Source organism: Colletotrichum fioriniae (genome assembly GCF_027942845.1).
Source record: "Colletotrichum fioriniae strain IMI 355084 chromosome Unknown scaffold_1, whole genome shotgun sequence".
NCBI lineage: Eukaryota > Fungi > Ascomycota > Sordariomycetes > Glomerellales > Glomerellaceae > Colletotrichum > Colletotrichum fioriniae.
Window position 1 is genome coordinate 3,421,406 of NW_027076837.1, and position 12,090 is coordinate 3,433,495.

The 12,090-nt window shown below is 54.1% G+C and overlaps 4 protein-coding genes across 4 annotated transcripts; 1 reads left to right on the forward strand and 3 right to left on the reverse strand.

Moving 5' to 3' along the window:
• Window positions 1-3,229: 3,229 nt before the first annotated feature.
• N0V96_000864 (uncharacterized protein) lies at window positions 3,230-4,493 on the reverse strand (the record flags this gene model as incomplete). Its single annotated transcript, XM_065756060.1, has 3 exons — window positions 3,230-3,912; window positions 3,996-4,354; window positions 4,417-4,493. 3 exons carry the CDS (start codon window positions 4,491-4,493, stop codon window positions 3,230-3,232), a joined length of 1,119 nt encoding a protein of 372 aa, XP_065615300.1.
• A 613-nt stretch (window positions 4,494-5,106) lies between these two features.
• SLX4 (5'-flap endonuclease) lies at window positions 5,107-7,926 on the reverse strand (the record flags this gene model as incomplete). Its single annotated transcript, XM_053193148.2, has 2 exons — window positions 5,107-7,810; window positions 7,922-7,926. The coding sequence occupies 2 exons, from the start codon at window positions 7,924-7,926 to the stop codon at window positions 5,107-5,109; spliced, it is 2,709 nt and encodes a 902-aa protein (XP_053049266.2).
• Window positions 7,927-8,516: 590 nt separating this feature from the next.
• On the forward strand, window positions 8,517-8,936 carry RPS21 (40S ribosomal protein eS21; the record flags this gene model as incomplete). The annotated part of the gene is made up of 2 exons (XM_053193147.1): window positions 8,517-8,548; window positions 8,705-8,936. 2 exons carry the CDS (start codon window positions 8,517-8,519, stop codon window positions 8,934-8,936), a joined length of 264 nt encoding a protein of 87 aa, XP_053049265.1.
• A 978-nt stretch (window positions 8,937-9,914) lies between these two features.
• On the reverse strand, window positions 9,915-11,578 carry N0V96_000867 (uncharacterized protein; the record flags this gene model as incomplete). Its single annotated transcript, XM_053193146.2, has 3 exons — window positions 9,915-9,941; window positions 10,000-10,969; window positions 11,028-11,578. The coding sequence occupies 3 exons, from the start codon at window positions 11,576-11,578 to the stop codon at window positions 9,915-9,917; spliced, it is 1,548 nt and encodes a 515-aa protein (XP_053049264.1).
• Window positions 11,579-12,090: the final 512 nt, after the last annotated feature.

Here is a 12,090-nt window from a genome sequence, read left to right on the forward strand (position 1 = left end):
GAAATTCATGCTGGGAGCCCGCCACGGAAGCTCCGACCTGTCGTGCTTACTTCTTCGCACCTCCCATGGCAATGTACTCACTCACGCTTGTGGTGTTGATGTAGTCACCAAGCGTGGTTTGTTCAGATCCCCTATCAAAACTTTAGTTGGCATTCTCTCAAGTTGAGACGAGTTCTCTCGGCATATGCAGGGACATACTCAGGCATGATGAAGCAAAATGAGTCAAGATATGGATTGAGACTTGAGTAGGGGCACGGCGGCTGGGCCACTGGACTTGTAGATAAATATCTTGAAGAAGATTGTATGTTAAACTTTGGGGGTGTTTCGGGAAGCCCAGCTTCTGGAAGTTTGGTCTGGTTTGCAGTGAAACTATTCTTGTTGAGATGGGAGACATCTCCGGTATTTATAACTTCACTTTCCGAGCAGCATCTCTTAGACGTATGGGTCACTCTTGTCTCTTTTGGATCTGATTTGATATTCATCTACATGCAGTTCATCGGGCAGCATAGCATAGCATAGCTTACGAGCCAATTCCTAATCTATGGGCCCGGTCATCTGCTCCCTCCACAAAGCACGCATTACGTTCCACTCCCGGAGGGTATAGATGCTAGTTCACCCCCTCCCGCGGCCGCACCTGAGACCCTCAAGCCCGCAAGCGACCTCCTCCACATGCCGTTCCACCCGCCGCAATCCGCCAGACGGTCCGTACGGGAGAGTGATGGATCCATAAGATTGTCCAACCACACCGCTCGAGATCCCGTGAGCTTTGCGGCTCTGCGCATCTGTCGTAGCTTGAAGACTGTTTCCATACCTCGAATCCTGCTCTTGGCGCCGCAGTCCTGATTGGCTCATCGATACATCTTACCAGCCCTCTCTCACCCATCGGATGAAGCTGCGATAGGCGTAGACATTACGGATAATCGATCGGATCATGGGAACATCAGAACGACGGAACTCGGGTAAGGGAAGACGGGAAAGATGACCGGCCATCCTTGCAACGATACTCCAATATCATTGAGCCTTTCGGCCTTCCTTGCACAGCAGTTTAGCGCCAAAATCCCTGGTCCCCTCCATCTGCACTCTTTTTCTCCCTCTCCCTCTTTCTCACCTCGAGCAAATGCCATGCCCCGGCGGGATATACTAATCCAGCATAGATCCGTTGTTGCTCTATGGTTTGCATGCAGGTTTCCTGCATGCCACCAACAGCGACTCCGAACCTTCCAATCAAGAAGTCTCATCCATGCAAGAAAGAGGGGTTCTCTAGGGTAATTATGTGCTTCATTGCTTCCTGCCATGATTTTTTTCCCATGAAATCGCTGAGGGCACCTACATGGCTTCTGGTACGATGTGGTACCAGCCTGCGGGCCACTACCCGTTGCTGAGTATTATCCCTATAGGGTCGAGTCTGTACGACACGAATTTGCCTCAGAATGTTTTGTTGAAAGGAGCGTGGTACCATGCAGTGCAGTTTGCGGAGGTGGGTGAGGTAAGTAAAGTAGGTGAGTTTAGTGTTGACTCGGCAAGTGCAAACTTGACATCGGGGAGCCGATGATCTGCGATGAAGAGTGACAGTTGCCTCGCCTACTTTATGCAGGGATACGGTTACTTCAGATGCCAAAGACAGCAGAAGACACGAAAAGACCAACGACTCCGGCTGAACAACTAGTTTTGGACGCTTGATTCCAAAGGCCTAGATGCGATTGCAAGAACCGGTGTGACAATGCGGGATGAACGGTTGGCCAAAGATCCAACCTACGATCCAAGATATACGATTGGGCGCAAACTAGGGTCGGCACTACTTCCTAAGGAGAAAGTCTGCTTGGCTTGCCGTCTCGAGTTAACAGCCAGACGGAACTTTGATCAAATCATTCAAGCCAAACGGCAAGACTCAACGTCATGATGGTGCGATCTGCGTCCACGAGACCGAAGCCATCCGGGGAGATAGTCGTTTCTGATGCCACGTATGAAGAGGAGGGGAAGAAAGCCACAAGATAATGGCCGTATGGCGTCTCTCTGGCGACCACGAAGTGACGATAGACGGACGAGGATCAAGGATGGAGGAGACGGCGCCAGCGCGAGCGCGTACGCCATGCAAGTTTAAGCGGTGACAGACTCTCGCGATCTCCGAGGACAGAGCCTCATGTTCGGGTACGAGACCAGTCGTCGAAGTTGAAGGATGTTTACGCATAAACATTGCGTATATCGCGTGGGGGAGTATTGCTGACGGGCTTGAAATTGGTTCGATGGGTGAGGGAACATGAACCAAGAATGAGCATCAGGGAAACACACGTCCTACCTTCCCCACGACTGGCAGATCTTTGTGCGAGACACCAGTAAACTAAGGTTTGAGCTTACCTCGAGCTTGCTCGCAAGCACGGCTTAAGCGGAGTTATGCTATCAGATCATAGTATCTTGAGCCAATGATGGATGGTCAGGCTAGGGAGGGGAGGGTGGTGTAATACCACTGCCTTCTTGTATAGGTATGAGGGGGAAAGAAGAAGGAGGGCTGGCCAGGATGGAGGCCGCATCACTGCGGCCTCTCTGAATGCGGCACCAGAGACTAGGACAACAAGGGTTATTCTGCATTCACCTTGGTTCCAACTGTCCCAGGATGCGTGCATTGCTGGATGTGGGGTTGCGTCTCCTTGAGTTCGGAGCAAACCACCTCTTTGAGGGTGAGCGAGGGTGAGCCTCTTAGCAGAGCCTCACCCTTTGCCCCGAGGAGTTCTCAGGGAGATTCGCATCCCCCGGCTCCAGACGCCTTCGACTCTCTCTCTCAGCCTAGGTTTGCTGTGCAGAGGTGGTTCGCCTGGCAGGGCAGAGGAGGGGGGTGAGGGTGTGGCCGCTGCCCTGACTCGAGAACTCCTGCAACGGGTGTCCCTGGATGCCTTATTTTCTGCACAATAACCAATGCTCTTTTGTCCGTCGACCATTTGAGATCCATCAGATCTCATTCTTCTCATCGTTTAAAGCATTTCTTTTAAGGTTTTTAACCGTGGTGTGTGGTGGTAGAATGCCAAAAAAAAAAAAAACCGCTGACCAGAGTACTGGGTGAAGTGAGATGACTATGCGGGTGCTACACCACGAGTTGTTGTCTCTCTTCTGACATGTCCAGCGTCAGACCATCATCACCCGATCCTACAGCGAGGTAATGGAATATCCTCTCATTCATCAACTAACAAGTATCTACAGGCTCTACGATCATCGACCGTCGACGACCACCACAGCTTCAAAGCTTATGTCTCCCCTCGCCCTCCTCCTCGGCCTCCCTGGCCCTCTTCGCCTCCTTCTCCTCCCTCAACACTTCTTCGCGACCCCTCACCTCGACCTTGCGCGGCCCGTCCCTCGTAAACTTGACCAACACAACCCTCTCCCAATCGCCTCCGCGCCCCGTCCCCTTGAGCTCGGGACCAGGCTTGTCAAGCCCGAGCACGATACGATTATCCCCCTCGCGAATGAACAAGTTATGCGGGCTCATCACCTTGTGCGCCCACGGAATCTCCGACGAAGGCTGCTTCCGACCCGCCTCGGTCACAGCGGTAGGCGCTCTGTGAAGGAAGTCCATCAGGCCCCGCCTCTGCGACGCAAAGTACGCGTCCCCGTGGCCCTTGCCGGGCGCCGGGGATGGGGCGGCGGCCTTGCAGAACTGCGAGACCAGGTACAGGAGGTAATACTGCGGCGGGAAGAGAATGATCTCGCCCTTGTCGGCGCGGTAGAGCCAGGTCCACGCGTCGTCGAACTTGGCGGCCGTGTGCTCTACGCCGCCATCCGGAGTCGGCACGATGATTTCGTTCTCTGCGGCGTCGGCGCCGGTGGAGGCAGAGTGCGGGAGCATGTAAATGTACATTTGCGTTGTGAAGCGTTTGGGCACGTTGGTGGGCGTCACCCATCTAGTGAAGGGGATGAGGCGTCCTGTTTGGAAGCGTGAGTGATATTGAATCTTCTGCGTAGTCCTCCTGCAATGAAAGTGCTTGATGTAAGGGTTTATTACTTACCAATGTCGGGGACGCCGCCCACGCTGTCGACCCATTCGCTGAAGCGCAACTTGCCGCTGTGAATTTGCTTGCGAGCCTTTTCTCTCTCTGCGATGGGAACGTTGACAAGCGTAGACTTGTCATCGGAGCCCTTGCGAGTGGCGAGGAGGATGCCCGTCTCCTCAAAGCACTCACGGATGGCACCTAGCCGATACGCGTGGCCGTCCTCGTGCCGTTCACGGGCATCACTTGGCGGAATCTCTCCATCGTGAAACGGATCTAGATTCCCGCCGGGGAATACATGCGCCGATGCGAAAGATGTTGATGTCTTCACACGGTGCAGCAGGAGGACCTGGTTTGTCGGTGAGAGGAGCAAGATGCTATGGGCCGGGTTGTGTGAGCTGACACCGAGCCTGCATGTCTAATTATGAGCGGAACTTACCTCGCACTCGGCCGAGGCTCCATAACCTCTCTTTCGCGCTTCGGCGGCGATGAAGAAGATGAACGCTGCTGTGACATGATGATGATATTTGATGCGCCCGCTTGTTGTCGGACGGTGCGTGGAACAGGCGTTGCTATGAGTGACGTGTTTGGCCTGAGATCCCTGCTCGAAATGCGCGTCGCAATTGAACGTGAAAATGAGTGCAACGAGAAGTTTGGGTATCGAATTGATTGAATCAAACAGCTTCTTGAACAGAATAATCTACCTGTACGGGATAATGGGGATAACGAAGGCATTGAGAACCTGAAGGTGACAGCCGATCAGCTCTAGTCAAAAGTCATGAGGTGTCTGGGACAAAGATCACCGACCCGGCGGGGGTTGACGTTTTTGCCGAGGTTCGGTGTGCGCCCTGTGACCGCGCCCTGCTGCTAACTCTCATGACACTTGCAACACCAAATAATGCGACATAATCGCCCATTTCATCTGAATCAAGGAAAATCGATTAATATGTCACAGTTTCTCAATTGGACTTATCCCGGGTGAAGAATAATGTTGTTTATATAAGGTGTTATTGAGACAGCGCCAGAGCGTCATCTCAATCAACACCACAGGAATCTTATTGTGACGGCCGTGTTCAACCAAAGCAAGACTATTCAATGGGTATCGTAAATGCATAACGTAGACTCCGAATTAGTATCGCTTCCTCTCCTTTCCTCTCAAGCTCTCGCGCCACAGACAACAAACGCTCTTTGACTCGCACCACTGCTTCACTTCCGTCGGCGAGACCTCACCATCATACCCAACCCGGGATAGTTGTCCGGTATTGAGCCAACCAGCAAGATCTTCAAGCACAATCGGATCATACATCAGCATCATCTCGTGGAAGGACGGGTTCTTGGGGTCCGTCGTTGGAGGCGCCGAGGTCACAGCTTCAGTGATGCGCGCGAACAAGACTTCCGATCGCTGGCTTTGGGACGCTGCAAGTGACATTTCCGTATCGTCGCCAATTGATACTGAAGCTTCCTCGGGAGCTGGGGAAAAAGTCGGCTCGGGTGAAGAGCATGGCGATGGTGACAAGGAAAGGGCCCCTTCTGATTCCGAATCCGGGATCTCGATGACCTTTGTCACTTTGGTTTTCTTCCGAGGCGGTGATGCCACTGGCGAAGCCGCCTTCCTAGATGCTTTCGGCTCTTTTGATGCGCCAGATGTTGCTTTCGACTTGCCCTTCTTACTGGCTGTCGAGGGAATAGCTGTCGTCGACTCGGCATTCTTCCTCGGTCGACCACGGCCTCTCTTGGGAGACGGCGGTGGCGGCTGGGCGGATGGTGGCGGCTCACTGGAAGGCATTTCACCTTCAACTTCAGCTTCAGCTTCAACTATACTGGTCTTTCGCGGGCGACCCCGCGGCCGCTTCGGAGAACCGGTGGCTATTGTTTTCTGGGGCTTGGCAACAGCTTGTGCCTGGGACGTGGTCGTGATGGGGCGGTTCGTGGGAAGCGATGAAAGGGCGGTCCTTTGCTTGCCCACCCAGCACTGATCTAGAAGGGCAAGCATGGCTTGCCTTCGCTTGACTGGCTTGAACCCGTACGACGAAATCTCTCGCGCGAGTTGGTTGTCAGTGTAGAGACTAAAGTCTGGTTTCGCGATCTCTGGGGCCGTATCCTCCGTCGCCACAGACTTGGCCGCTTTCGAGGCTTGTGCTGGCGGTGAGTCCAGTGGGGGCAGATTGCTAGCTTCTTCCTCGGTGTTTGGTCGAGGTCCAGAAGATACCAACAGCACTTCGACTGACTGAGCTGTGATTTCGGCTGACCTGGGGGGCGGCGAGGACGGTAATGCTTGTTTCTGAGTCTGAGGCTTGCCATCTTGATCGGTCTCTTTTCCCAGAAGATCGTCAATATCTGGAAAGGACATGTCCGAAAACATGTGAGCCTGTAATGGCGCATCGACTTTCTGTTGTGTAGAAATAACAGGATGTGGCGGCAAGTCGATTGCCACATCCTTGGCCAGAAGGTCCTCAATGTCCGGAAAAGAGACATCTGATGGCATATGAGCTGGCAATGCCGCTACTGTTTGATCAATTCCAGCATAACCAAAAGGGTTGAGACCATCTGCAACGCCTGGTGCTGCCTGTGGAGTGTCGGCAAGATTGATGACTTCCAAATCCAGCAGCCTGCCATCCTCGTCTCTCGCGCCTACATCCCAAAGCTTTTGCTTGGGTTCTGGTTCAACCTCGTCGCTATTGACTGGGGTCACGAAATGATCTTCTCTCTTCGAATTTGATGCCTGCAGCGCAGACTGGAGATCCCTGAGAAAAGTAGGCGAGTGTTCACGTGCCAGCTGGCTCGAAGTCCCGAAAACGTAATCTTGCTTCGCAGCTTGTCTGAGGGCTGCAGTTGGTGACAACAGAATGGGTTCTGGTGGAGGGGCCTTCTTGGGCTTCTTTGCCTTCGATGCCCTCTTCTTTCCCTTTGATTTGGCAGTCTCTTCTCCGTCCTCGACACTCTCGACTGGAGGCGCAGAAGGCTGCTCCTGTTCTGTAGCATCTGGAACCACATAGGCTGCGGTAGCCAGTTCAGTGATTGTACGCGGCTTCTTTCTCGGTGCTTTTACTTTCAAGGGCCCCTTCTTCGGAGGTCCCATTTTCGACGATTCGTTGACTGGCATGGTCTCGATCAACTTTCTCTTCTTCAACACCGGTGTATCGCCGTCAGACGGCTCAGCCGAAGGTCTCTTCAGTTCCTCATCCGGCCGGCCAAACTTTTCGAAAAGATTGTCAAATGTTTCCTTCGACGCAGCACGGCCTGGGCTTTTCACAGTCGAAGAAAGGAGGTCGATGGCCTGGGAAGATTTCGATCCTGATGCCCCGCCATTGTCGGCTGGCGGCGGTGTCCAATCCACACGACGTCTCAATGCCGCCTCGAGCTCCAATGGCTCATTGGTATCCTTCTTTGGTTCTTGTGGCGATGGAGGGGAGTCCTCTTTGCCTTCAACCTTGGGCTTTGCAAAGTGGCGACTCTGAACACCATTCTTCTTTGCTGCTGCTTTGGGCTTTGCAGTCTTGGCTTTTTTCTCAGCCTTCGCAGCTGTTTTCTTGGGTTTCGCATACTTCTTCCACGGCGGACTGGCAGACGCATCTTTGATCGGTTTGGAGGGTGAAGGCGGTTGGAATGCCTTTTTCTCAAGGACTTTGACGCCTCTCTTGCGTTTCGGTCTGGGTACGCTCGCAATGGATATCACTGTGACCTCCTCCTCCTCTTCTTGTTGTCGAGGTGGCGCGGGCTCATCTCTACAAGGTGTCGTCAGGTCAATCGCAGGTTGTTCCTGGCGAAGGAAGCTGGAGGGTTTGGCAAAGTGGTGGCTCGCATGTGTCGGAGTGGAACTGGCAGCCATGGGGCTTCGAATGGGTGGTTGCTTGGGGAATTGAGACTTGATATGGTCCAGGGATGGCAAGCTCGGCGAAGAGGAGAGTTTATAGGCGTCATGACGGGTGCTTCGAAACGGCGACCCCATCGTGAATCTCGGCAAACCCGTCGTGATGCGCAAAGCGCATGTTTTCGATGCGACTCGCAGCAGATTGAACGATGGGTGGATGTGCCGGCGAGAGAAAGTAGCCGTTAGATTATACAGATGACGGAGGCATCAGTTATTCCCTTGCGAAGTCAGACGGGCCAGTGGATGGAGAGGGGGGCGCATTCGGGTGACGGTGGCAGTTTGGATGGAATTCACGCCGTCGACTTTCAACATCAACAAAGCACCGCCAACGCGCAACAGCAGCAAGCGTGGAGTACCTTAGAGGGGGGCCTGAGTTCCAGGCCTTGTGGGTACGTACCACTTCTGCAGCAGGGGTCAGAAGGAGCACCCTGGTCATCAAAGCACAGACGGTCTCCTCTTATCTTATCTCCAGAATGAGGTAAGCAATCGTCGCTAGATCCACGTGATCTCAACCCTTTCCTGCCGCTTCGGCCCGCCCACACGAAATTTCGAAAAAAGAAGGCAGTCAGTCTACCACAGCTCTCCCGCATCTCGACCCCGCGAACGACAACATCCACGCAAACCACCACCTACTTGCTTCTAGTCAACCCCGAACGCAAGCCGCAGCAATGGAGAACGACAAGGGCGAGATCGTCGATCTGTGAGAAATCCCCCTTCCCATACCGAACCATTCTACGAAATTTCCGCGCGAGACGAAATCGAGAAGAGGAAGCTTTCGCGGGAAAAGCGCGACTACACCAAAAATTCGATATCGAAAGTCCATGCTAACCTCTTGTGTTTTTTTCTCGCCGAATAGCTACGTTCCGCGCAAGTGCAGCGCCACCAACCGCATCATCAAGGCCAAGGACCACGCCTCCGTCCAGATCTCCGTCGCCAAGGTTGACGAGAACGGCCGCGCCGTCCCCGGCGAGAACCACGTCTACGCCCTCTCCGGTTTCGTTCGCGCGATGGGCGAGAGCGACGATGCCTTCAACCGTCTGGCCCAGCGTGATGGCCTCGTCAAGGCTGTCTGGTCCGGCCAGCGCTAAATGCTGAAAGGATGCGACCTCGGGGGGGAAGGATGGTACGTCGGGAGTTTTATTGTACGGCTCGCAAAAGGGCTGTTTACAACAGTCGGACGGTTGGGCTGACTTGTCAAAAGGGTCTAGTCGTTCGGTCTGGTCGGTCGACATCATGGATCTAGAGTTGGTTGCATGGTATATCGCCAATTCGAGGCGTCCGGCTCTCTGCGGAGAGGAAAATGGCATAGGAATGGTTCACGACTACCCAACAAAATGAGATTTTCCGCGTTCGAGATCAAGACAAACTACCAAAAAGTCCCCAGTGACCACTCGCCCCCCTGCGCCCCCGATGCAACATCTTTTGCTCCTCTCCCACGCCCCCGGCTAGCGAAGGATTCTCGTGCCACCCTCGATGGTCTCCCATGGTCGAGGATTCTGGGGCTACTCTGATAGCCTCCGTGCCGCAGATTGATGCAGGCCTTGAAAAAGCCGTGGCCGTTAAGGTGTTCGTCATGGTACAGATACGGGTCTCACAAGTCTAGGCGCAGCTGCCAGACTGTCAATACGAAAATGATTCCATTCTCCGATTTTGCGCTGCGAATCCCTCCGGCTGTGTTTTGTGATCTTATGGGAAACCACTAACTTCAAGTGGTATCTAGTAGTTGCTATCTAAGGGACCATCATCCACAATGTCCATGTTTGAAGCTCATCATCCAGGTTCCACAACGAGCTATTAGGGATGACAAAGCTATAGATGCTCCGGTCTAGCTAGAAGGTTTTCCGTGGCCTATATCTTTAGTCACAGCCCGGTTATACAGCCATCCGGCCGGCTGCCCAGCCGTATCTCCGGCTTTCTGTGGGCAGTCCCGGGCTACAATCTACTACGCTTCACAGTTCAAGTACGATTCTCAATATCAACATGGTCTCATAATTGGTCGCTCTTCTAAACAGGTTCCCGTCTATAGTCATCTCTATAACATGTCCCGCTCCAAACAAAAAAAAATCTTACAATACGTAACGGAAGTTGGGGTTCTATCCACATGTTAGTTGTCAAAGTCTCTTGATGGTCACAGAAGCTCGGAAAACTCACCTCCTTGTCAGTCAAATCGACTCCCTCATCATCGTGCTCAGCATCTGGTGAGATGCCAGCCGCCGCAGCAGCAGCATCTCTCTGCTTGTTACGGCGAATGAGCAGCATCCGCAATCCAACAGCGATAGCCACCTGCGAAGCCGAGCACGCGAGGATAAGCTTGCACCCAGTTTCGTACAACGGCGCCTCCTTGGCCAAAAATGCATGAGGCCCAATAATGTTACCCACGCAGTACGCCGTGAAAACAATGGCTGAGGCCGTGATGCGCTTGGTGTATCCTCCGAGGTTCGTCGCCGGCATCTGCAGGGCCAGAACCAGGGAGGCGACGTAGCATCCAATCATGTAGTAGCCAAACAGGACACCGACCTTGTAGTGCGTTCGATCCAGCTTCCAGATCATGCAGCAGCCGATAATGGTGGGGATGAGCCACACCGCCATGACGGTCGTGCGCTGGTTGCGGAACCTCGACGCGGTGTAGGCACCCGTGAGAATCCAAAAGACCTGGAACGCGCCCTGCGGGATTCCCAGAGCCGTGGTCAGCAGCGGGTCGGAAACGAGCCCCTTGATGATGAGCTTGCCAAAGTTGGCGACGCCGCCGTTGATAACCTCGTTGAGCAGGACGAAGAGCGTCAGCAGCCAGACCTGGGGGTCGAGGCAGGCCTCCTTGACCTGGTACCACTTGATGGTCTTGTTTAGGACACCCGTCTTTGCGAGACGGGCGCGGCCGACCAGGAGGGCTCGCTCCTCGAGGGAGAATCTCTTGGCGCTCAGGATGCTGTCTGGGAGGAAGACGAGGAGCAGCCCGCCCCAAACAACGGTGATACCGCCGCAGATGAGGAAGACGGCCTTCCAGACGGGGAATGAGTCGATTTGGCCGATACCGTAGCTGAGAACGCCGCCGAGCATGCTGCCGACGCCGTTGCAGCAGTAGAAGAGTCCTGCTCGCATGGGCTGCTCTGATCGCACGTACCTGGATGCATGCGTTAGGACAATGTCAACATAAGGGGGTGGAAGACGTCGAGACCTACCACATGGAAACCATCATCATGAAGCACGTCGTAATGGGCGCCTCAAAGACTCCAAGTAGGAAACGGCACGCAGCAAGTCCCGGGAAGTTGGAGCACGCAGCCGTGATCATCAACACGGAACCCCACGACAGCACACATCCCGCCACGACCTTGCCCATGCGCGTCTTCTGCGCAATGTAGACCCACGGGTACTCGGCAACTAGGTAGGCCAGGTAGAAGATACTCGCAAACCACGAATACTCGGTCTGCGTAACGCTCGTGCTGGAGAAGAGATCAAAGACGGCGGCGTAGGACAACGCCTGCTTGTCAATGTACTGCAAGACGTAGGTGCCGGCCAGGAGCGGGAGGATCATGAGGTCGATCTTGCGGACCAGGCGGCGGTTCTTCTCCTTGTCGTTGACGAGCTCGGCGAGGTACTCTTCTGTGATGTTGTTCTCCTGGAGGAAGGCCTCGGACTCGTCGAGGTGCGCGACCTCGCCCGCCGTGAAGGACTTTGTCGGCTCGAGGCCATCCTCGGCGACCTTGATGTCTTTGGACACTTTCTCGGCCATTGTAGTCGATGAATGCGGGAACTTCGAAAACAAAGACTTGGACCAGGTGGGCGTGGTGATCCTGAGAAAGAGAATTGATCCAAAGACGAAGCCTCTTTACTTTTTTCCCAAGGGTTACCCGTCTCTCTGAAGAGAGGGATAACTCCTTTAATGTCTCATTGCCAATTGGTCATTATCTCGACAACCCTGACCACGCCACGCTACCCAGTCCGGGGTAAACTGCTAGGTAGATAGGTATGATAACGCGGAGGCCCAGGAGTCCGTCAATGGGACGTCTTATCTGAACCCAGATCCATATGGAACCACATTTTACGGGCGACGTTATCCGCAAGACTGGGAATTCAGCTGGGCACACTAGGAAACAATGGCAGTTGGCTATCGCGGGGAAGTCGTGCCGGGGGGGTCCCATGAGTCGGGGCCCGTCCGATAGCACAAGTCGGACGGCGGCTGATAAGCCGGGAACGGGGGACATTTATTGACTCTATTCAACTTGTCGAAAGATGAAAGGTCCC